The 24,457-nt window shown below is 36.6% G+C and overlaps 2 protein-coding genes across 3 annotated transcripts; one reads left to right on the forward strand and one right to left on the reverse strand.

Moving 5' to 3' along the window:
- Positions 1-274: 274 nt before the first annotated feature.
- On the reverse strand, positions 275-13,378 carry LOC117322006 (KICSTOR complex protein ITFG2-like). Of its 2 annotated transcripts, none has more exons than XM_033876703.1 (12): positions 13,291-13,378; positions 11,508-11,603; positions 11,007-11,048; positions 10,332-10,406; positions 9,818-9,917; positions 8,489-8,631; positions 6,425-6,546; positions 3,496-3,632; positions 3,260-3,348; positions 2,724-2,841; positions 1,306-1,482; positions 275-632 (listed from the first exon to the last, which is right to left on the reverse strand). In XM_033876703.1, the coding sequence occupies exons 2-12, from the start codon at positions 11,508-11,510 to the stop codon at positions 565-567; spliced, it is 1,074 nt and encodes a 357-aa protein (XP_033732594.1). In that variant the 5' UTR covers positions 11,511-11,603; positions 13,291-13,378; the 3' UTR covers positions 275-564. The 2 variants fall into 2 exon arrangements, with proteins under 2 accessions (XP_033732594.1, XP_033732593.1); XM_033876702.1 differs by lacking the exon at positions 13,291-13,378 and adding an exon at positions 11,846-12,034.
- On the forward strand, positions 12,136-23,749 carry LOC117322008 (L-proline trans-4-hydroxylase-like). Its single transcript, XM_033876705.1, has 10 exons — positions 12,136-12,287; positions 13,582-13,652; positions 15,116-15,197; positions 15,637-15,718; positions 16,091-16,201; positions 16,691-16,782; positions 17,325-17,415; positions 17,681-17,816; positions 18,387-18,538; positions 22,220-23,749. Exons 2-10 carry the CDS (start codon positions 13,640-13,642, stop codon positions 22,370-22,372), a joined length of 912 nt encoding a protein of 303 aa, XP_033732596.1. The 5' UTR covers positions 12,136-12,287; positions 13,582-13,639; the 3' UTR covers positions 22,373-23,749.
- The last annotated feature ends 708 nt before the right edge of the window (positions 23,750-24,457 follow it).

The raw sequence follows: 24,457 nt of genomic DNA on the forward strand, positions 1-24,457 counted from the left end.
TAAACTCAGGAGATAGTCTTTTACACGCATATATGTATTCAAGGGTACACGGACCAATGTCGGGAACACTTGTGTATGATTTATAGAAGTATTAACACCTCACACTACTGATATCAGTACCGACCCAGGGTTGGATATGTTTCAGTAACACTTCGTCTGTAAAGGAACATGTTCCCCTAAATCAGAGCTAAAGCTGACATAAATAAGTCAGCCGGACGTATGATTTTACATTAAGTTTCAATTGCTTATAATCATTTTACAAAAACTAATGTAATTCCATAAGTTTTCAGAACGTTTAAATTCCTTCCTTTATTTGAAGCAATTTCTTAATTTTTTCCATGTTTCATTCCTTTAAAACAAAACACGAAACTTATAATATTCTGGCAAGAAAGGTGATGATCATTTTGTGTGGTTGTTAAATCACAGTTCTTTAGTCTTTTCAAATTTCCTTCACTGCTCTCCTCCTTCTCATTCATTACCAATATGATATTTGTCTGGTCGGCCTTCCGCCATGGAATGACACCAACACATATAAGGACTACCACAAATAACTTAATGAATCTGTCAAGTTTGTTCCTTCTTTCCGTATAAACACCAATGATAAAGTTCTCTCAGCTTTTTAGTATCAGGATCTGAAAACAAGGAAAAACATGATGAACAAAACCTGTCAACACTTTTTAATTAAGTAAAGGCTAACGAATCACAACATTTGATCTCATTGGGAAACGTTTCATTGTCTTGTACGATATTAAGTTAGATGTGTTGATATGCCTAGTGGTCCCATTGTCACCACCTTGATTCTCAAGATGACATAAACAGGATTTGACCTAGATCTAGAAAGTGGGTGGTTTTTGAGAAAGCAGAAGACGCTTACTCTTCCGGAATGCATGGACTTATTCTCTTTATACTTTTTCAATGGTTTCCTTTGGTTTGTTTTGTTTAACGTCCTATTAACAGCCTGGGTCATTTAAGGACGTGCCAGGTTTTGGAGGTGGAGGAAAGCCGGAGTACCCAGAGAAAAACCACCGGCCTACGGTCAGTACCTGGCAACTGCCCCACTTAGGTTTCGAACTCGCAACCCAGAGGTGGAGGGCAAGTGATAAAGTGTCGGGACACCTTAACCACTCCGCCACCGCGGCCCCAATGGTTTCCATGTTAATCTTTATTTTATTCATAATTTACCCTCAATTTTACAAAGTCGCTAGAACAACCATTCTGCCTACATGTCCGTAATTTTCTCCATTTCTGTAAACTGGTGTCAGGATATGACTTAAGTAAAGATCAGATACAGGGAGTTGTCGTTACCGATGATATTGAGCTGTTGGAGGAGCTGGTGGGTCTCCGGGATGCGGTCCATGACTTCGATGAGGTTGGTAGACTCCACTTGCGGCAGACTTATGTTGTAGTAGATGTATATTTTGTTGTTGAAGGTGGCATACACAAAGCAAGGTACATTGTCGTGTCCTGTCACACTGTACTGGCCTGGAAGATGATTGTTATAGTACAGTCTTATTATGTAATAATGTATATCACTGAATATACCATTTGGTAGAACACATACCTTACACTTGTACCGACTATTACTTACTGCCATCTTTCATCATGACATTTTGTAAAACAAAACACTGATACATGAAATGAATTTATTCATGACATTTTACCACTGAAATATCGAAAATTAGTCATTCTATAAAAGTGTATACGAGCCGTTGACAGGGGACCGCAATGAATTCTGAGCTGCCTCGGTATATTTTGCTCTAAAATAAAATAAACAGAATGTCTAACAGTATCTTTAGTAATACCAACTTTATTTCGCGAGTGTAGCTAATGAAAGACATGTACATATGGTATTACTGAAGACTGTTATAGGAAAAAGTCACTATTTATGAATATCCATAATTCATTTCAAATATCCATAATTCATTTTTAAATATCCATAAATAGTGATTTTTACCCACTTTGGCTTGCCATAACCAAGAATGTAATCAGTGAAACTACAGACCTTTCACATCATTTCACACTTTATGTGATTGTTCTAAACTCCTGGTTAATAACATCCCTGCTTCCCAAACCAATGGTATTTACTATGTACATGTCCAAGAGTTCCAAATACTGTGATAGATGCCGACTACTGACGAAGAAAACTTACAACATGGAGTTTCAAGAAATTCTGGGTAATGAAGACTAACAGTAGACTTAATAGTCGCCATTATGTTAAATATAAATTTGGATATGTTCGACAATATGCCTTGTGACTCTGTTGTCAATGCCCTGGTTTTGATTTTGCTGATAAGACATTTCAGTGTGATTTTTAGATTTACATAAACGTGGATGTGTTGTCGACAAAGAGAAAGAAGCGTACACTTTTATAACACCTGTTCCGTTTTTCCCTGTGGTTTTTCAGTGGTCTCAATTTATCAATCTTAAGTAGATTTTTGGTTTCGCTTACATGTCAATATTCACTTGTTGGATCGTCAAATCGTAAATAATTTGTACAGGATCATCAAATCATAAAGAATTTATACAGGATCATCAAATCGTGAATGATTTATACTTGATCATCAAATCGTAAATTATTAGTACAGGGTCATAAAATCGTAGACAGTTTGCACGGGATCATCAAATCGTAAATAATTTGTACACGATCATCAAATATTGAATAATTTGTACATGACCATAAAATCAGAAAAAATACAAATACAGGCTCAAATTTCAATACGTACCAGCAGTGAATGCCTTGACATTCTCCTCGAAGTGATAGCGAACCACGTCTCTAGTGTGGTTTACAATGTAAGTCTGCCCATCCCAAGCACAGCACACAACCTCCTCCATACCGTTACCCTGACAACAAGATCACAGATTAACTGAGGATCATACCTTTACCCTGACAACAAGTTTCAAAATTTATTCTGAGGATCATATCATTACCCTGACAACAATTTATTCAGAGGATATCTCTTTGTTCATGAATGTTACAACATGACCAATTGAATTTCAAGAATGTAAAATGGTACAAATTTAAAATGTGTTAGTTACATCTTAATGGACTGTACTTTTCAAAACAAATTAAAAGTTAGATACAGTAGGGCTAAGCTACCATACGACTGTCTCTTCCTTCTAGGACGTGTCAGCATTGGTAAGGGTCTAATGGTTTGATGCCAAGGAGATGACAGGGGAAACTAAAATTAATTTAAATAATTTATTCAATTTGTGCAAAAATATTGCCTTATAAATGACTATATATAAACTGTCCACATACCGTAATGTCCAACTTAGTCAGTGAGAAGAGTTGGTGATCTACTTGTAGTGACCATAAAATCTGTTTGTTTTCAACCAACAGCAATGTCCCTGAAGTCAGATAAATATTCAAACATCATTTAAGATATCAACGTTTTGAGAACAGTTTTAGAAGGTGACGAACCAAACAGGAAATGCTGGCTACAGCGCCAGATCTTGTAATGATCGTATTGAAAACATTATCATATGATGACTTACCGTCGAGTGTACACAGCGCGTAGAAGGTTCCAGCCTCTAACTGTTCACTACTAGTTCCCTTTTTAATACTGCCAATGATTTCGGTAGAAATGGAAGTGTTCCTGGTTCTTGAAATCCCCAAACACTCATTTTCAAACCTGGAGGAATATAGTAAAGTTGTTAAACAAATCACAACAGGAAACTCCATGATCTTAACGGCTTCATTAAGATCAGGATGAATTTGTAAGTGTACAACAAGTGTTCATCGTACCAGCAATTTAATTTCAAAAGGAACCTTATGGTTAGATTCCCTTTCATAATCAAATAGAAATGTTTTATAACCACCCCTGAAACATAATGAGGGGAGTATACTGGAATCAGCATATATCTGTTTGGTACTGCCACAGGGGCTTGGCACAATTTTCCAAATGATGTTCCATATATATATGTATTATAGTGTCTTGGCACGATTTTCTAAATGATGGTCCATATATATATGTATTATAGTGTCAAGGACACTATAATACATATATATATGGACCATCATTTGGAAAATCGTGCCAAGCCCCTGTGGGTACTACCAATTCCTTCCAGGATTATGGATGAATTTTAACATGTTCTTGTGTCTTCGTAGATGCCATTAAATTCCATCAATTTTTACAGAGGTTATGGACCCTTGATACCACTAGCTGAAACAGTCTTTGTGGTGAGGTGCGGTAAGCAACACTTCTGACAACTTCACAGGTCATGGGGACAAAGGTCAAAACTCGCGGATTCATTTTAGTACAAGCAGCAATGTGAAACAAGTTTTGTTTAAGCTTGTTAAGTGGTGTGATTTATTAATGCCTATAACTTGAAAAATCAAGTTTTTCCAGAACGTCATTATGGAAACAAAATGCATATTTCATATTGGCGAAAATTGAGAAATTGTCTGATTAAGGTGAAAATTGGTATGCAAGGGTTTTGAGGGATACAATGGTACTATTTTCCAAAACAAATTTTGTTGCCATGGTTACCAAAAGAAACCCTATGATGAGACGTATTTGGTCTGGATAACACCTCCAAACAAGTTTAGTGAATTTGATTCAAACTGCACAGGACTATGTATAGATGTGCACACAGGTTTTCTTTTTTTGGGGGGGAAATTTTGCACTTCCTAATAAGTATGGAATAGAAAAGTTATATGCATATAAAGTTCTGCTAAAATTCTGTTACTCAACACTAACTCATATCAACTTTTGGAAAAGCATAAGCAATATGATTGCACATGCCAGTTTCAGGAAATTTAGATATCATAACAAAGATGTAAGGAAGAGGCACTAGATACAGAGTAAGAGGTATGAGCAAAAATGATCTTGTGATGCAAAATGGCAGGAATGAGAACGTATTTACTCTAAGTGATGAAGCAGACAAAAGCATTGGGTGTAATTATGTTTCCAAGTTTTATTGAAGTGATGCTTGATGGGTTAGATCAGACAGTAGACATTTTGATGTTTGAAAAATGCCAATATCCTGTTCTACCAAACATGAGGCACACAATATGGAAGATACCATATATGAGACACACAATGTGGTAGCTACCAAATACGAGACACACAATGTGGTAGATATCAAACATGAGGCACACAATGTGGTAGATATCAAACATGAGGCACACAATGTGGTAGATATCAAATATGAGGCACACAATGTGGTAGATATCAAACATGGGTTACACAATGTGGTAGATATCAAACATGGGTTACACAATGTGGTAGATATCAAATATGAGGCACACAATGTGGTAGAACTCAAACATGAGGCACACAATGTGGTAGATATCAAACATGGGTTACACAATGTGGTAGATATCTAACATGGGTTACACAATGTGGTAGATATCAAATATGAGGCACACAATGTGATAGAACTCAAACATGAGGCACACAATGTGGTAGATATCAAATATGAGGCACACAATGTGGTAGATATCAAACATGAGGCACACAATGTGGTAGATATCAAACATGGGTTACACAATGTGGTAGATATCTAACATGGGTTGCACAATGTGGTAGATATCAAATATGAGGCACACAATGTGATAGAACTCAAACATGAGGCACACAATGTGGTAGATATCAAATATGAGGCAAACAAAGTGGTAGATATCAAACATGAGGCACACAATGTGGTAGATATCAAATATGAGGCACACAATGTGATAGAACTCAAACATGAGGCACACAATGTGGTAGATATCAAACATGAGGCAGACAATGTGGTAGATATCAAACATGAGGCACACAATGTGGTTGATATCAAACATGTAGCACACTGGTAGGATAGAAACAAGATGAGGCACACATGAAGGGTATTTAAAAGTGTGCAAGCCAAGTTAACAACATTAAAATATCAGCAACATGACTAAAATATATTTTTATTGTGAAAGGCACCATCAAATATAATGTTTATTACATTTCAATTACTTGCAAATTAAAGTTTAAACTACATCTTCATTCAAAATATTATATAAAAGTATTGATATGTGTTTTGTATCCTGCTTTAGTAAATTGTTTATTGGTGTTGGCTTGAAAAGTGTGGAAAAATAACAAAATCATTTTCACTGCAGCACAAATCTAGACTTAAACTCATGTGATATTTCTCAACATTTCACTGGGAAAAATATACTAAAATGAAGTTGTGCAGAAATATGAGCATCCATAAAATCATATGATGTTTTATTTATAACAAGTAAAGAGTGCAAGCTGACTTTACCAATCGCCGACTTTAATGGCATCCTGTATATCATCCGACCATATCCACCAAAAAGGAGATATGCTCAAATGTCATTGCAGACAATGACTTTACCTACTCCCTGTCATATCTGACACAATGACTCGGTCCCATAGAGTGTTGGTAATGTCAGATTCCATTGTATGATATCTATCTATTAAAAGGAGATTCTTACTTGTGGATATTAGCATCCTCCGCCTCAGTGGTGTGGTAAAGTGTTACATATGTCCCTCCTGGCTGGGACACCAGCAGTTCGGGATTACCATCCTCACATATATTCACTGTTAATGATCCAATCTGGTAAAAACAAATGTTTAAGTGTATGTTTTCAGATCCAAGATACACAGCACAATACAGCCTTAACATGGGCATTCCCTCTCCAAAATAAAATAAAAAAATTGTTGACACTAAAATATTCATATTTGGTGGAAAGAATAAAAGCATCACCAAAAATATCTTTCTTAATGTTATAAGTACCCGTCAATCTCATTGCAGTACCGTCTTACTGATAAAGTGAAACAAAGGGAAGCAACTCTGGTAGATCAGAGACCCAAACACAGTCTGACTGATACCATGTCTACAAAATGTCTAATTGGAGTAATTTCTGGTGTTGAGGCCTGAGGAAACTACCTATATCCTGTCTTTTGATTGGTTGTGACAGTACTAGTTGTATTGTACCTATATCCTGTCTTTTGATTGGTTGTGACAGTGCTGGTTGTATTGTACAATGTACCTACCGTATTTGACCTAATAAGGGCGCAGGGTGCGGGTAATTGACAGTGGGGGCGCCCTTATTAAGATTAGTTATTCTGAAGTTTTATGAAACAGACTATACCTTAAAGCAGAATACCCAAGATTGTGGAAACGGTAAACTATTCAGTCATAAAAATATTCCAGATGAAGATATCTATTCATTATCATATGTTAAGCTTAAACATGACTTGAATACTCCTGTAAACTTGTAAACCATGCCAGCTGATCTTTAGACCATAGAACGTGTGTTCCACCATTTATGTTCAAATGGAACTCTTTTGTGTTCTATTTATAGAAACAGGTGATTTCCCAGATCATATCAGACATCGTTTTCTTTGACCTAATAATTGATTTACAATGTCTTTTACTAGCTTTCTGTTCTGAACAAAAGTTATTTATCAATAAGAATGAAGTCTTTACTTTATCTTCAAATAAAGATGGTAAGTTATTATTTGTAGGCCTATGTATGTTTAGTTTTGACATGTCATCTGGAGCCTGTAGGAATACACAAAATGTGGCGAAAACATGTGTTCCAGTTACTTAATTTTCTGAAGAAAATTGAACACATAAAGTAGCAAAATATTTCACATCAATTATTACTTTTGAACACCATTTTGACACTCGGTCAAAGATTTATTTCCTTGAAAAAAGGTAGGGCGCCCTTATTAGGGCAGGCGCCCTTATTAGGTCAAATACGGTATATCCAGTCTTTTGATTGGTTGTGACAGTGCTAGTTGTATTGTACCTATATCCAGTCTTTTGATTGGTTGTGACAGTGCTACAAAAATGTAGTTGTATTGTACCTATATCCAGTCTTTTGATTGGTTGTGACAGTGCTACAAAAATGTAGTTGTATTGTACCTATATCCAGTCTTTTGATTGGTTGTGACAGTGCTAGTTGTATTGTACCTATATCCTGTCTTTTGATTGGTTGTGACAGTGCTAGTTGTATTGTACCTATATCCTGTCTTTTGATTGGTTGTGACAGTGCTAGTTGTATTGTACCTGTATCCTGTCTTTTGATTGGTTGTGACAGTGCTAGTTGTATTGTACCTATATCCTGTCTTTTGATTGGTTGTGACAGTGCTAGTTGTATTGTATCTATATCCTGTCTTTTGATTGGTTGTGACAGTGCTAGTTGTATTGTACCTGTATCCTGTCTTTTGATTGGTTGTGACAGTGCTAGTTGTATTGTACCTATATCCTGTCTTTTGATTGGTTGTGACAGTGCTAGTTGTATTGTACCTAAATCCTGTCTTTTGATTGGTTGTGACAGTGCTAGTTGTATTGTACCTAAATCCTGTCTTTTGATTGGTTGTGACAGTGCTAGTTGTATTGTATCTATATCCTGTCTTTTGATTGGTTGTAACAGTGCTAGTTGTATTGTACCTATATCCAGTCTTTTGATTGGTTGTGACAGTGCTAGTTGTATTGTACCTATATCCTGTCTTTTGATTGGTTGTGACAGTGCTAGTTGTATTGTTACCTGTCCAGTAAGCTGCCATTTTCCTGATTGTAAAAATTTCCCACTGGCTGCTTCAGTCTCGTGGTCCTGGGAAACTGACCAGGTGAAACATCTGACCACTCGATCTGAGTACCCGACCACCACCTCCGTCTGTCCATCACCATCTAAAGGCAAAATTAATAGGTCAGTTAACAAAGTGGCAGTTCCTTATATATATTTTTACAAATAAAGAAAAACAACAACAGTGGTGTGTGCATGGTATTGTAAAGCAACACTACTCTCCCAGATCACTGAAGGAACTGAAGTTATTGTGAAGATTTATCATTTTGTCAAGTGACCTTGAAATGTGACCTTTGGAACTGACAGACAATCTCAAGAAAGTACTTTTTATTGAAACACTATATAAATTTTAAGTGTTTGTTGAATATGGGACCTCAACTAATTTACAGAATCAGAGGTGGAACATTTTCAACTTTTACCCATATGTTTTCAATATGTATTGACTTAAACACAACCTGATCAATCCAACTCCTCACTATTCTCTCAATCACATGTACCATCTCTATCTCCTATTCTCTCAACTACCTACCCAACTAATTCTTCCAACTACCAGCTCCATCCTATTCTCTCAACTACCAACTCCTCCCTATTCTCTCAATCACATATACCAATCCAAACTTATTCTCTCAGCTACCAACCCCATTCTATTCTCTCAACTACCAACTCCTCCCTATTCTCTCAATCACATATACCAATCCAAACTTATTCTCTCAACTACTAACCACATCCTATTCTCCCAACTACTAACCTAATTCTATTCCCTCAACTACCAACCCCATCCTATTCCCTCAACTACCAACTCCAACTTATTCTCTCCACTACCAACCCCAACTTATTCTCTCAACTACCAACCACATCCTATTCCCTCAACTACCAACCCCAACTTATTCTCTCCACTACCAACCCCAACTTATTCTCTCCACTACCAACCCCAACTTATTCTCTCAACTACCAACCACATCCTATTCTCTCAACTACTAACCCCATCCTATTCCCTCAACTACCAACCCCAACTTATTCTCTCCACTACCAACCCCAACTTATTCCCTCAACTACCAACCCCAACTTATTCTCTCCACTACCAACCCCAACTTATTCCCTCAACTACCAACCCCAACTTATTCTCTCAACTACCAACCCCAACATATTCTCTCCACTACCAACCTTATCCTGTTATCTCAACTACCAATACTACCCAACTCCTACACCTTCTAATACCATCCTACTCCTCTAGCTCTCAACAACACTATTCTCACAACCATAGATTCCACTTCCTCCCCCTTCACCTACCAATATCATCTATGAGGAGAACTTTGCCATTGGCAGGTAAGTGTTGTGTAAATGATGGCTTCAATATTTTGTCTAGCTCCTCTTCATTGTCCTTGCTATTCTATAAATAAGAAATTCGTGTGAAAGAGCAAAATAAAAACAAGAGAAAAATGTAAATACTAACTAACTTGTATGAACATTGCTTTCCATCAATAGTCTATATATTTCATTTTTCTGGTTTCAATATTTCTTACCCTAAATATATTTGGCATTTTGCTCTAAAAGCTTTGAATTTTTGAAATAAGAACCATGAAAATTTGTGATGTTTTAACGAGTTAATTCATTAATATTGGTAAATAAAACAGTAATTATATTGAGATTTAAATAAACACATGTGATATGCCAACACCTACTGAAATCAATTAGTACAAGAGTAATTATATCAATGAATGGTACAGTTATATTTCTACAATTTCACTTGGTGGTAATTGTTCAAAATCCATAAAGACCTCTTACTGACTGGATGTGAAATTACCTCCCCTGAAGAAGAGTCCCCTTTGACCTCGAACAGGTAGCACCAGCCCTCAGCTGTCAGGACCACCAGGATATTCTGTTCAGGCAACATTTTGAAAATTTCATGATAATCTAGGACACACTGTGGGTGTACCAGGAGATCTTGGGGAAATAATTTAGCCATTTATATGTTTATTTCAGAACATTGAAAATAATCTCCCATTGGAATTTAGAATCTATTAATAAACAGGTCAGACATTTTCTAATGTCTTCAGTACCAAGAAAGGAATCATTGCTGTTATCAGATGGTGATCCCAAGTAAAATGCAGTCTGCTGACAAATTTGGAAATTATAAATACCAGACGACAAAATCTCCAGTTGTTGAAATTATCCAAGAACCAACGTCTTGCCAACTTCATATGCGTTTATATACATAGTGTACGTATTTGTTTATCATTAGGTTTCAGGAGGATGTCAAGTGGTGTACAATGTACAGAGTCCTCTTAAAATAGTAAACAAATAAAATAGCAAGAGTTGCAACCATCTGTAGAAGAAAATAGAATATACTCTTTGGTTAAATGGCTTCACTTCCTCCCCTTCCCATTTTATTTGTGATGAATTTGGAAGTTGTATGTTTTTTTAACAATGGCAATAAGAAATATTATTTTCTTACATGTATCTACACGTCTATACTTACTTTTCCTTTTCCATAGACATCCCCCACACCAATGCATGTTATCTGGAAGAGTAATCATTTTATGTTACATTAATGATCAACTGTTATTTACTTCTGAGACATCAGCATACATTCTGTACATCTGTACTTGTCTACTATACGATGTAGTTACCATGACATAGTGAATTTTTTTCTGCTTTTATTTGGTTTAATACATAAAAATATGCGTACATGTGTATACTATAATAATGTATTTTACTTGTTGCTAGCACAGCAGAGAGAAGTGCATAGAGGAGTTCAAAACAGTGCTGGAATTGGTTCAATATTTAAAATCAATAACCAAAATTTCAGAATGAAGTGATTTATAATCAGTTTTTTTTTTACATTACTTGAAAATGAAGAAATTTAACATACATGTACACATGTATGTATTGTGCTATATAATTTTTTATTATAATGCATACAGATTGTCTAATGGAAAGTTTATATCCATGATTTATTTAACTATTTCCGCAATCCTACCATTCCTAGGTCTGTGCAGACTTTCCATGGAGTTCGATTTGTTCCTCTGAAGATAGCGAGGTCACCTTCTGTGTTACCAACAATCAGTTCGTTTGTCTGACAAAGTAAAATAAAAAAAATCTTGGTTGGTGTCACACTACAATGTACATGTAGAGTCATATATACAGTATTACACGACCATCATTAAACAAAAGAACCAGATTCAACCTTATACAAGAAAAATATGTAATTATTAAGGTATCCACTATATACATGTATCACTATATAAGTTCGTGTATATATAATGTATTTTTCAGCTGTTTTGGCCAACAGAATGCAAGAAATGCTTAGAAATCTACCTTGTCATTGTCGATGTCAGCTAAAGTTATCGCCTGATTGAACAAGTTTCCATCGAAGTCAACTTCAACCCGGTCAACAAATGAAACAGTTCGCCACATTGTCTAATATTAGTGTTTGACATTTCATATATATCAACTCACAACATAATGTACGAAAATGAAACAAGAACTTTACCCTACTTCCGGTAAGGGAAATAACTTCAATTGAAAGTAATCGCAGTTGGTTTATAATTTAGTAGACATATTTCCAAACAAAACATCTTGACATTCATAACTTGTGAGTCGATGACAGTATTATGGTCCCTCCCACAATACACATCATATGAGGAAGACATAGCTCATCTCTGTTGGGGAGTCGTTATTTTTTTACCGTTCTACTGCCAAAATATCCGTCATGGTATCCGGTCAGTAGTGGCAGCCTAACCAGCTGGTTCTGTGACAGGTAAATATTTATGTACATTACCTTTTACTTATAAGTTGTTTCAACAACCCGATTGTGTACAAGAGTGTTAAACATTATAAAATAAACCATTTACTTTGATGTTGTTGCATTGACAATGCTTTATATATGTGTTTGATCGAAATCGGAGTTGTGTTGTCAGATAACCTCAGGTTAAAGTACATGCCTTTTACGTAACGCTTCCAAGTCATGATGACTACGGTACACATAGTGTTGATGTGAATATTTGAAGAAAAATATCTAATTTGTAATATTTCAATTCCAAGAAAAGACCTTTGAAATATATAAAATGAAACATCTACGTATCATGTAGCCCGGTTAATGGGGTAACACTACTGTACTGATATACTGTACGGTTGATAAAATATGATTTTAAACATTTTAGTGCTTGAATTTATTCATTGAAGAAAAAAATCAAATCCGTGTAGTATTAGGTTGAAAACAGTATAGCCGAATCTATACTATTTGTAGACCGATTTTACATGCTATAGAGAGAATTTCCTAAACACTAGTTATAGAATGATAGATCAATTAAAGTTGTACAACCTTTGACTGGCATGGGAGTTACGTACATGTATATACATTTTATAATATGTGCTGTAGCCCAAGTTTTCTCGGGCTATATATGCTGGTGTTGTTTTGGTGTATGAAAGCTAACCTTTATGTTACTTTCATTGAAACATTAACATGGTTAATGAGATTGTAAGGCTAGCAAAAATTAAATTTTCTGGTTTAGTTTCATAAAATCTCATATAAAATGAAGTGTACATCACATGACACAGAAAACTTAAATTTTGACAAGTTTTAAAGTTAGAATTTGTAGACAAAATCAAATAGTCAGGCAGACAATTTGTTGCACCATTTTTAGTTCATGACATAATGTCATTGTCCATATGATAAGGTCACCATCAATTTCTAATGCTTAGCCAATGAAAATTGTTCCAGAGTAATATATTACACCAGTGACATATGCAGACAAACTTACAGTGGTTTGACAGCAGGCCTGTTACTGTGTGATAACGTGATATCTTGTCCCTTGGTATGTTTGGTATTTGTTTGGCCAGATAACCTGTGATGAGAAGGTGTGGTCGATAAATTGACATCTTTATATGCATAAATATTGAAAGATACATGTAGTAGATATATCATTTATTTAGAATATTTGAAGGGATTTGTATATATTATGATACATATGATATGTATATGTCATAAAAGATAATAACTCTACCAATATACTGTACACATACTTATGTATTTCCGTGTATTATGTTTACAGAAATTAAGCCATATCTGGAGTTGACGACTTTTATAAAACAGATTTATCCCAGCTCATCATGACATCTGCAGGTATGTTGATGTACATGTAAAATGGAAACTTGATAATGAAAATTAACAAAGAAGAAAAAAAATACAGTAAAAGAAAAAAGGGGGGGGGGGGGGGTTAAATGGTGTATAGCATGGTCAGGTGGTACAGGTACACTGTACAAGATAATACCCCAATCAACATGTAAAGATATATGCCCAACCATGTGTTTCCAACAAGAGTGATAAAATATATATTATATATATACTTACTACGTATTTTGTTTAGCAATTGTTGTGAAAATGAAAAAAGTTGATACAATTGTAGTGCAGCCACCTTCTTTTATATATGGTCATTAGGTAAGGTCCCAATATAGAACAAACTGGATGTATGTCTTGAATGACAACGTTCTTGAAATCTGCAGATACATGGGAACCCATCTTTAAGACCTAAACAATCTTAAAAGATTACACACTACACAGTGATAACTTAAGTTGCATCCGTGTTCCGTGTTCCGTGTAGCCTGAGTTTCCTCTGGTTCTGACACCGTGTCTAGTGTAGGCAGGAATGGGGTCGGGGCCAGAGGAAACTTGGGCTATGTTCTGTGCAGCTCGCTCAGGCATTATGTTTTAAGTGTGATCATGATACCTAATTGTTAGATAATTAATTTTACAGTTATAACGATCTGAATGGGAGGGTTCTCAAATATCAACAATATTGTTCTGTATCGTCAGTCCAAACGACTTTCCCAGGACTGTCTAATGCTTTTTTCGTCATAAACACAGCTGTCCAGTTGATAAGGGTGCAATTGATCCAATAGCATACAAAGCAATGTGAATGTAATTTACAAATGTTGTTTGTGTGTAATTAAGATTGTATTCATGGGGTTATCGACTTCAGTGGTACCAAAACAATTTCAAAACATTTTATCATTTTGACATTAGATGTAATTTTGACAACATCACAAAAATCCAGCTGAATTATCAGGATTCATTTGGACAGAGTAAAGATGCCTTCCTTATTCGCACAAGTAATTTATTGCAGCAAAATACCACAATGTTTTTTTGGTCGACAACATGAATTCACTTGGAAATATTAATTTCCCTGTGGTATGACGTTAGGCGTGTTGGATTCTTGTTAATGTGCGTAGTCGTTCCTTCGTTGTGACTTATATTGATTTGACCTAGATTTTCTTGGTGTTAATCAAAAGGTTCCTGATTACGCGGTAGTCTGCACATATCAAATTCTTTAAAAGGTAGATAAAACATCAAAAACCTTCAGATTTACATGGTGGATGTTGTCGATGAAGCAGATGATGCTTACCCTTCCGGAACACCTGGTCCTGTTCCTCTTGTACTTTTTCAAGGATCACCATGCAAATCTATATTTTTTGTCAGTATTTATCGACAATTTTCCCTCATTTCTCAATTTTGTGTTAGAATTACTGTTTTGCAGTTTCTTTCTTATGTTTAATTAATTACATCTGTGTATACATTTTCATTGACAGAATACTCAATTGTTGGCGGTGAACTGAAAGTCACTGGAAACATGAGGAGTGACTTTGACAAATACGGATATATAATGGTCAGGTAAAGGTCGCATCTTAAAATTGTCAGTTTATATTGAATGAGAAAAGTGACTCTCCTATTATGTCTCGCCTATTATCCATTTCATTTTATGAACAAATTTCTAATAAAAATGCAGACACGTTGTTGGTGTCCATAGCAACCATACATAACAGTTGTAATCCATACCTTAACAATCACAGCCCTGCATGTTTACTATTGATTTGGTGCAGCACAATTATCCCTGATGCACCAGATGTAATATTTTGCTTTGCTAGAAACTGCAGTGTATCAACCCCTCTGTGTTAGAGATATTTAATAAGAGAATCATTGTACTGATAGTCTTTGTTGTGATATAACAATAGGTTTCCGTTACACAATAGGTCACATGACATCCAGTTTTATGTAGTGTTTTGACATTGGTGTTTATGGCTAATATTTTAACTGACTTTTTTCATTTTAGAAACTTTTTGGACACTAAGGAACTTCTTCAAATTAAGACAGCTCTGGAAGACCATGACAGCATAACAAGCAAAGGATTTTCAGTAAGAAGTCACATATGTAAAAGAGAAATATATACATGTATACTTAGTAAACTTAGTCCAAATGACAAAATCGCAATGCCAAAAGAAAATTGATGGCAACCTGGATGAAAATCACAGTGAAAATAAAATTTTCAAATCCAGGTTCTTAATTGTTTTTACATTGTGCGAAACTTTGTGGTTAAATTTCTATAAGGTTTGGTGTAACTGTGAGAGAATGGATACTAAACTATATACAATGTATATTGTTTCCACTGTACAGATATCTGACTGGGAAGTGACAGAATTAAATCTATATATTGTTTCTGCTGTACAGATGTCTGACATGGAAATGACAGAATTAAGACTAAACTATATATTTTTTCTGTCGCACAGATATCTGATGAGAAAGGGAGAGAATGTAAATTAGCTCTATGGAACAATCCGGGCAACGACGTAACGGGTATGGTAGCACGCTGTGAAAAAATGGTGGACACTTGTGAAATGGTGAGAACTGACTGTCTTTGCCTCATGTTGATGGGCAATATAGAAGTTTAACAGCTATTCGCTATTTAATATTTCATTGACAGACTAATGATTCTTCTGTAAATAAAATCATTTAATAGTATCAATGAGCCTGATTAAATTGAATGCCAATTAAAAAGGTCAGGTAATTTCTGATGTGTTAAATAGGTACAGCATTGTCCACTACCAAGAAAAAATTATACATTACTAGTTCTGGAGAAGGAAAGTTTTATAACATTTTAATATTTCAATTACCAGTTTCTTCTCTTGTTATTTTAAATGCAGTATTCATCATGTTGTTGAATAAAAGTTGCGTAGGAATTCGGGTGATAATTGAGACATTTAAAAGCATCTCAAAGAACAATATAAGTTCTATCAATGTAATGACGTGATTTTGTTTGTTTATTACCAGTTGTTTGGAATATTAAGTTATTTAGAATGAGAAGTTATACTGTTTTGGTGTTTTAACAGTTGCTAGGTGGGGAAGTTTATCACTACCACACTAAGTTGATGATGAAGAATGCTGAAACTGGAGGAAGTCATCTATGGCACCAGGACTACGGGTAATTATATGAACCATTGGTGAACCATCTGGCCCCATAATTACTGACAAACCATATGGTGTCCTATTGTAAGGAGGGCAATATCTATATTTTATTTACATGACTAGCTGGAATTTTCCTTCAACTGAATCTTGAGATCACCAGATTGGTAATTTATAATGTGACACCTCACAGAGGCACATGTATACTTACATATACTGGTGCATCAGTACAATATGACGTCACCATACCCTTCTTACATAAACTGGTACATCTGTACATCATGACGTCACTATAATTACATATACTGGTACATTAATATGACGTCACTATACTTACAGATACTGGTACATTAATATGACGTCACCATACTTACAGATACTGGTACATTAATATGACGTCACTATACTTACAGACACTGGTACATTAATATGACATCACTATACTTACAGATACTGGTACATTAATATGACATCTCTATACTTACAGATACTGGTACATTAATATGACGTCACTTTGCCTCCATATACTGGTACATTAATATGACATCTTTATACTTACAGATACTGGTATAAAAATGGCTGCCTGTACCCGGACATGTTGACCGTTTTCATTTCCATTGACAGATGCAATAAGGAAAATGGCTGTTTGGAGGTATTTATTTTAGTGTTTGATATTTGTCCAATGATGTCCTTCAGTTATCTTCCAATTTCTTTGAAACTTGGTGGGGTTTGTATACCTGTATCTTATACTTGTACAATGTCTGATGCTGTGCAGCATTTGTTCTGTTACAGATATCTATACCTTTTTGTAAATCTATTATTAGCTGTGACTATGTAACCTGTACTTAGAAGCCCTGTTGAAGAAGACACAGCTTGATTAATTTTTAGTGACCTTATGAGTGTAATAATTGTTTCAGATATTGAGAAGTTCACACAAGTGTGGGAGAATAGAGCATTTAATGGTAGCTGGCCAGACAGGTGCAGACATGGACAGAGTTACGGACATCAAAAACTCGGGACAATGTCCACTAGAGATGGTCGAAATGGAACCTGGTGAGGTCAAATTCTACAACAGCTTAAAATAGTCTGACTAAAAACAATAATCAGCAAACGTGACAACATGGGCATATGGGATACAGCATAAACAGGTAGCACCCAATCAGCAGGTCAGGGAAAGGGTACTCGTGTATATATTATTTGTAGAGACAACATTGTGTAGTGTAGTTTCTATCACAAAAGTTGTAAAATGGGAACAACTATGGTTGTACATGCATGACACGTGTGCTTGGTGTTACAGTGAAAGTTACCTTAATCTGAATGCTACTGTCAGTGTGTAGGGATTTTATTGATACTAAGTATTTTTTTGGTATGTGTCACAGAGTGCAGGATTAATCAAATTTACATCACTGCCTCCGCTAGGGATCGAACCCTGGACCTCTGGCTTACTAGTCTTTTACTCAACTGATCCAACTAAAGAGAAGATCTCTCTAGATGAGTGGTATATTGCGGCTAGTATTTACCAGGGTTACATATGTTGAATAGATCATTCAGGTACAAATTTGATCTCTTTTGAATATTGTATAAAATGCCTGTTTATATAATAACAATTATTCTATTTTAAAGGTGATGCACTGTTTTTCCATTGTAATCTGCTTCATACCAGTGGTCCAAACTTCAGTCCTCACAGACGATGGGCATTCCTCGCGGCATACAATAAGGCTACCAATGACCCAGTAATAGTCCATCATCACTCCCAGTACACACCTCTACACAAGGTATAGTACACACCTCTACACAAGGTACAGTACACACCTCTACACAAGGTACAGTACACACCTCTACACAAGGTACAGTTACACACCTCTACACAAGGTACAGTAAACACCTCTACACAAGGTACAGTACACACCTCTACACAAGGTACAGTACACACCTCTACACAAGGTACAGTACATACCTCTACACAAGGTACAGTACAGTACACACCTCTACACAAGGTACAGTACACACCTCTACACAAGGTACAGTACACACCTCTACACAAGGTACAGTACACACCTCTACACAAGGTACAGTACACACCTCTACACAAGGTACAGTACAGTACACACCTCTACACAAAGTATAGTACACACCTCTACACAAGGTACAGTACACACCTCTACACAAGGTACAGTATACACCTCTACACAAGGTACAGTACACACCTCTACACAAGGTACAGTACACACCTCTACACAAGGTACAGTACACACCTCTACACAAGGTACAGTATACACCTCTACACAAGGTACAGTACACACCTCTACACAAGGTACAGTACAGTACACACCTCTACACAAGGTACAGTACAGTACACACCTCTACACAAGGTATAGTACACACCTCTACACAAGGTACAGTACACACCTCTACACAAGGTACAGTACAGTACACACCTCTACACAAGGTACAGTACACACCTCTACACAAGGTACAGTACACACCTCTACACCAGGTACAGTACACACCTCTACACAAGGTATAATACACACTTCTACACAAGTTACGTACACACCTCTACACAAGGTAGGTACAGTACACACCTCTACACAAGGTACAGTACACACCTCTACACAAGGTACAGTACAGTACACACCTCTACACAAGGTACAGTACACACCTCTACACCAGATACAGTACATACCTCTACACAAGGTACAGTACACACCTCTACACAAGGTACAGTACACACCTCTACACCAGGTACAGTACACACCTCTACACCAGGTACAGTACACACCTCTACACAAGGTACAGTACACACCTCTACACAAGGTACAGTACACACCTCTACACAAGGTACAGTACACACCTCTACACAAGGTACAGTACACACCTCTACACCAGGTACAGTACACACCTCTACACCAGGTACAGTACACACCTCTACACAAGGTACAGTACACACCTCTACACAAGGTACAGTACACACCTCTACACAAGGTACAGTACACACCTCTACACAAGGTACAGTACACACCTCTACACAAGGTACAGTATACACCTCTACACAAGGTACAGTACACACCTCTACACAAGGTACAGTACAGTACACACCTCTACACAAGGTACAGTACACACCTCTACACAAGGTACAGTACACACCTCTACACCAGGTACAGTACACACCTCTACACAAGGTACAGTACAGTACACACCTCTACACAAGGTACAGTACACACCGCTACACAAGGTACAGTACACACCTCTACACAAGGTACAGTACACACCTCTACACAAGGTACAGTACACACCTCTACACAAGGAACAGTACACACCTCTACACAAGGTACAGTACACACCTCTACACAAGGTAGGTACAGTATACACCTCTACACAAGGTACAGTACACACCTCTACACAAGGTACAGTACACACTTCTACACAATGTACAGTACACACCTCTACACAAGGTACAGTACACACCTCTACACAAGGTACAGTACACACCTCTACACAAGGTACAGTACACACCTCTACACAAGGTACGTACAGTACACACCTCTACACAAGGTACAGTACACACCTCTACATAAGGTACAGTACACACCTCTACACAAGGTACAGTACACATCTCTACACAAGTTATAGTACACACCTCTACACAAGGTACAGTACACACCTCTACACAAGGTACAGTACACACCTCTACACACGGTACAGTACACACCTCTACACAAGGTACAGTACACACCTCTACACAAGGTACAGTACACACCTCTACACAAGGTACAGTACACACCTCTACACCAGGTACAGTACACACCTCTACACCAGGTACAGTACACACCTCTACACAAGGTACAGTACACACCTCTACACAAGGTACAGTACATACCTCTACACAAGGTACAGTACACACCTCTACACAAGGTACAGTATATACCTCTACACAAGGTACAGTACACACCTCTACACAAGGTACAGTACACACCTCTACACAAGGTAGGTACAGTACACACCTCTACACAAGGTACAGTACACACCTCTACACAAGGTACAGTACACACATCTACACAAGGTAGGTACAGTATACACCTCTACACAAGGTACAGTATACACCTCTACACAAGGTACAGTACACACCTCTACACAAGGTAGGTACAGTATACACCTCTACACAAGGTACAGTACACATATCTACACAAGGTACAGTACACACCTCTACACAAGGTACAGTACACACCTCTACACAAGGTACAGTATACACCTCTACACAAGGTACAGTACATACCTCTACACAAGGTACAGTACACACCTCTACACAAGGTACAGTATACACCTCTACACAAGGTACAGTACAGTACACACCTCTACACAAGGTACAGTACAGTACACACCTCTACACAAGGTACAGTACAGTACACACCTCTACACAAGGTACAGTACACACCTCTACACAAGGTACAGTACACACCTCTACACAAGGTACAGTACACACCTCTACACAAGGTACAGTACACACCTCTACACAAGGTACAGTACACACCTCTACACAAGGTAGGTACAGTGCACACCTCTACACAAGGTACAGTAACACCTCTACACAAGGTACAGTATACACCTCTACACAAGGTACAGTAACACCTCTACACAAGGTACAGTACACACCTCTACACGAGGTACAGTACACACCTTTACACAAGGTACAGTACACACCTCTACACAAGGTACAGTACACACCTCTACACAAGGTACAGTACATACCTCTACACAAGGTACAGTACACACCTCTACACAAGGTACAGTACAGTACACACCTCTACACAAGGTACAGTACACACCTCTACACAAGGTACAGTACACACCTCTACACAAGGTACAGTACAGTACACACCTCTACACAAGGTACAGTACACACCTCTACACAAGGTACAGTACACACCTCTACACAAGGTACAGTACAGTATACACCTCTACACAAGGTACAGTACACACCTCTACACAAGGTACAGTACAGTACACACCTCTACACAAGGTACAGTATACACCTCTACACAACAGGAATTGAACCTTTTTGTTTTTGTAGTTGTAAGTCATAGAAAGGATTTGTTAATTCTTAAAATATCTTACTTACAAAATGTATATTTATCACATAACAGGTCTGTTCTACCATTAACCATGTAATACTACCATGTGAAATATTTTAATACACATGTGCAATAACACTATTGTAAATCATTATTGATTGTCACACAAATGTCTCTGTAGAGAAAAACTTACTGCCCGTGTCGAAATTTGCCTGATTAAAAATAAATTTGATAGTTTCCTTATGTATTCTTACAGATTTGATCAACAGAAAATCACAATATTTACAATGTTTTGTACATTAGTTACGATCTGGACGACCTCAGAGGATTATCCACAGCAGATATTACCAACTTCACAGTAAAAGATATATTGTATGTTTTCAGGTTCCAAACTCGGCCATACTGGACTGTACTAACTTCACGGATGTGACAGGAAAGGACTTTCTTGATCCAAAGAATGACAAGACGATAGTATCCATAGACGACAAGGCTGAATCCCCTCAGGCAAAGAAACAGAGGTCAAGTGAGGGATCGTGATCAATGAAAATATTCCCTCAATACCATTATAAAGCAAGTCAATCACTAGAGGGCCTTGTACCTAGTGATGCAGGGAGATTTTGATTCAGTAAGAATCAAAAACTGATTCAAGCATTTGATAGCTGCTACCTTAATTCAGCATTGATTCATATTGTTATTGGACACCTTGGAATCTACTCATAAAGAATTTTATTTTTAAACAAGAAATCACTATATTAATATATAATAATTGGTTATAGGTAAATGTATGTTCATTTTTAACATTACGATGTAAATATCTTAAGTACTAACTCCCTTCAAGTGATATATAAATGCTTCATTCACATTTATATACATGTATTTATATACATTTGAGTTTTTCAATCATCATTGTTGCTCTAAAAGATATAATCTTACTACATGATAAGGAGATTTGTATTTTTGTATCTTGTTAATTGTGTGATGTACATGGAATGTTTATTTTTAAAGATAATAAAGAAAAACAGCAGCATTCTTTAAATTACAAATACAGTAAGCATTATATAGTAAACACAAGAGTCATTATCTCATATGTCAACTCGACAGTCAGAATTATACTGTCAACACGACAGTCACAATTACACTGTCAACACGACAGTCACAATTACACTGTCAACACATCAGTCACAATTACACTGTCAACACGACAGTCACACGTTACACTGTCAACACGACAGTCACACGTTACACTGTCAACACAAAAAGTCACACGTTACACTGTCAACACGACAGTCACACGTTACACTGTCAACACAACAGTCACACGTTACACTGTCAACACGACAGTCACACGTTACACTGTCAACACGACAGTCACAATTACACTGTTAACACGACAGTCACAATTACACTGTCAACACGACAGTCACACGTTACACTGTCAACACGACAGTCACACGTTACACTGTCAACACGACAGTCACACGTTACACTGTCAACACGACAGTCACACGTTACACTGTCAACACGACAGTCACACGTTACACTGTCAACACGACAGTCACACGTTACACTGTCAACACGACAGTCACACGTCACACTGTCAACATGACAGTCACAATTACACTGTCAACATGACAGTCACACGTTACACTGTCAACACGACAGTCACACGTTACACTGTCAACACGACAGTCACACGTTACACTGTCAACACGACAGTCACACGTTACACTGTCAACACAACAGTCACAATTACACTGTCAACACGACAGTCACAATTACACTGTCAGCACAGCAAAATAAAACGATAATAGTGCAATACTTCGTTATGAAATTTTTGTTTTGAATGATTTTAATATGAATTCCCATGGCCATTATAATCAGTACAATATATAAGATTAAATGATGTTAAATTTGTTGTTGTTTTATTTCACTAATCCAATACTTTTATTACTAGAATTATTTGGCGATACCGCTAGGTAGTTACTGACCTGGCGGGGTCAAAACGGGCATCTTGATGCCAAGTTCTTTTGTTTTTCTTGGAAATTTCGGCGACAGTTCAAGGCCACTTGTTTACATGAAGACATCCTTCAATTATTAAAGTAGCATATTGTACCATACCACAAAAAGTCACTAAATTGATATGAAATGAAAGGAGAATTGGTTTACTTTTGTTTAGCCAGTTTCTTTTGTTGTACGTCATTTAAGGATGCGTCAGGTTTTAGAAGTGGAGGAAAGAATACAACCACCAACCTACTGTCCCTGATAACTGTCCAAAGCGAGGAAAAGGAAAAATAAAAGAAATAATTGTAAATTTTATTAGCATATTTGATACATTTGCATGGTTGGAAATTTCATTCCGGTTACTTACAATGTATTTAAACTCTTATACTTTCAATGAAAAATGGCAGCACAAATAAAAAGCACTACTACTTTCAGAGAAACAAAAAATACATCATTTCATATAATGAACAGTACTAGTCAAATGCATTTTTCTAAAATCAACCAACAAAAAAAACCCATACATAATGGACAAATTATCACATCATAAACATTTGTGTCTATCCGTTTTGCTAAAATTTCGTATGTTTATTGTTTTAAAAGTTGATTGCTTCGACATATAAC

Source organism: Pecten maximus, chromosome 2, assembly GCF_902652985.1.
Source record: "Pecten maximus chromosome 2, xPecMax1.1, whole genome shotgun sequence".
NCBI classification, from domain to species: domain Eukaryota; kingdom Metazoa; phylum Mollusca; class Bivalvia; order Pectinida; family Pectinidae; genus Pecten; species Pecten maximus.

Bases quoted from the DNA above. Each gene is read 5' to 3' on its own strand.
- LOC117322006 (XM_033876702.1), bottom strand. From the start codon at position 11,944: ATGTGGCGAACTGTTTCATTTGTTGACCGGGTTGAAGTTGACTTCGAT. The intron at 11,604-11,845 runs GTAGATTTCTAA...TTACTTTGTCAG, and splicing joins CTGACATCGACAATGACAAG to ACAAACGAACTGATTGTTGG. The intron at 3,633-6,424 runs GTAAGAATCTCC...ATATTCCTCCAG, and splicing joins GAGGATGCTAATATCCACAA to GTTTGAAAATGAGTGTTTGG.
- LOC117322008 (XM_033876705.1), top strand. The intron at 15,198-15,636 runs GTAAAGGTCGCA...TTTTCATTTTAG, and splicing joins TACGGATATATAATGGTCAG to AAACTTTTTGGACACTAAGG. The intron at 17,817-18,386 runs GTGAGGTCAAAT...TCTATTTTAAAG, and splicing joins GATGGTCGAAATGGAACCTG to GTGATGCACTGTTTTTCCAT.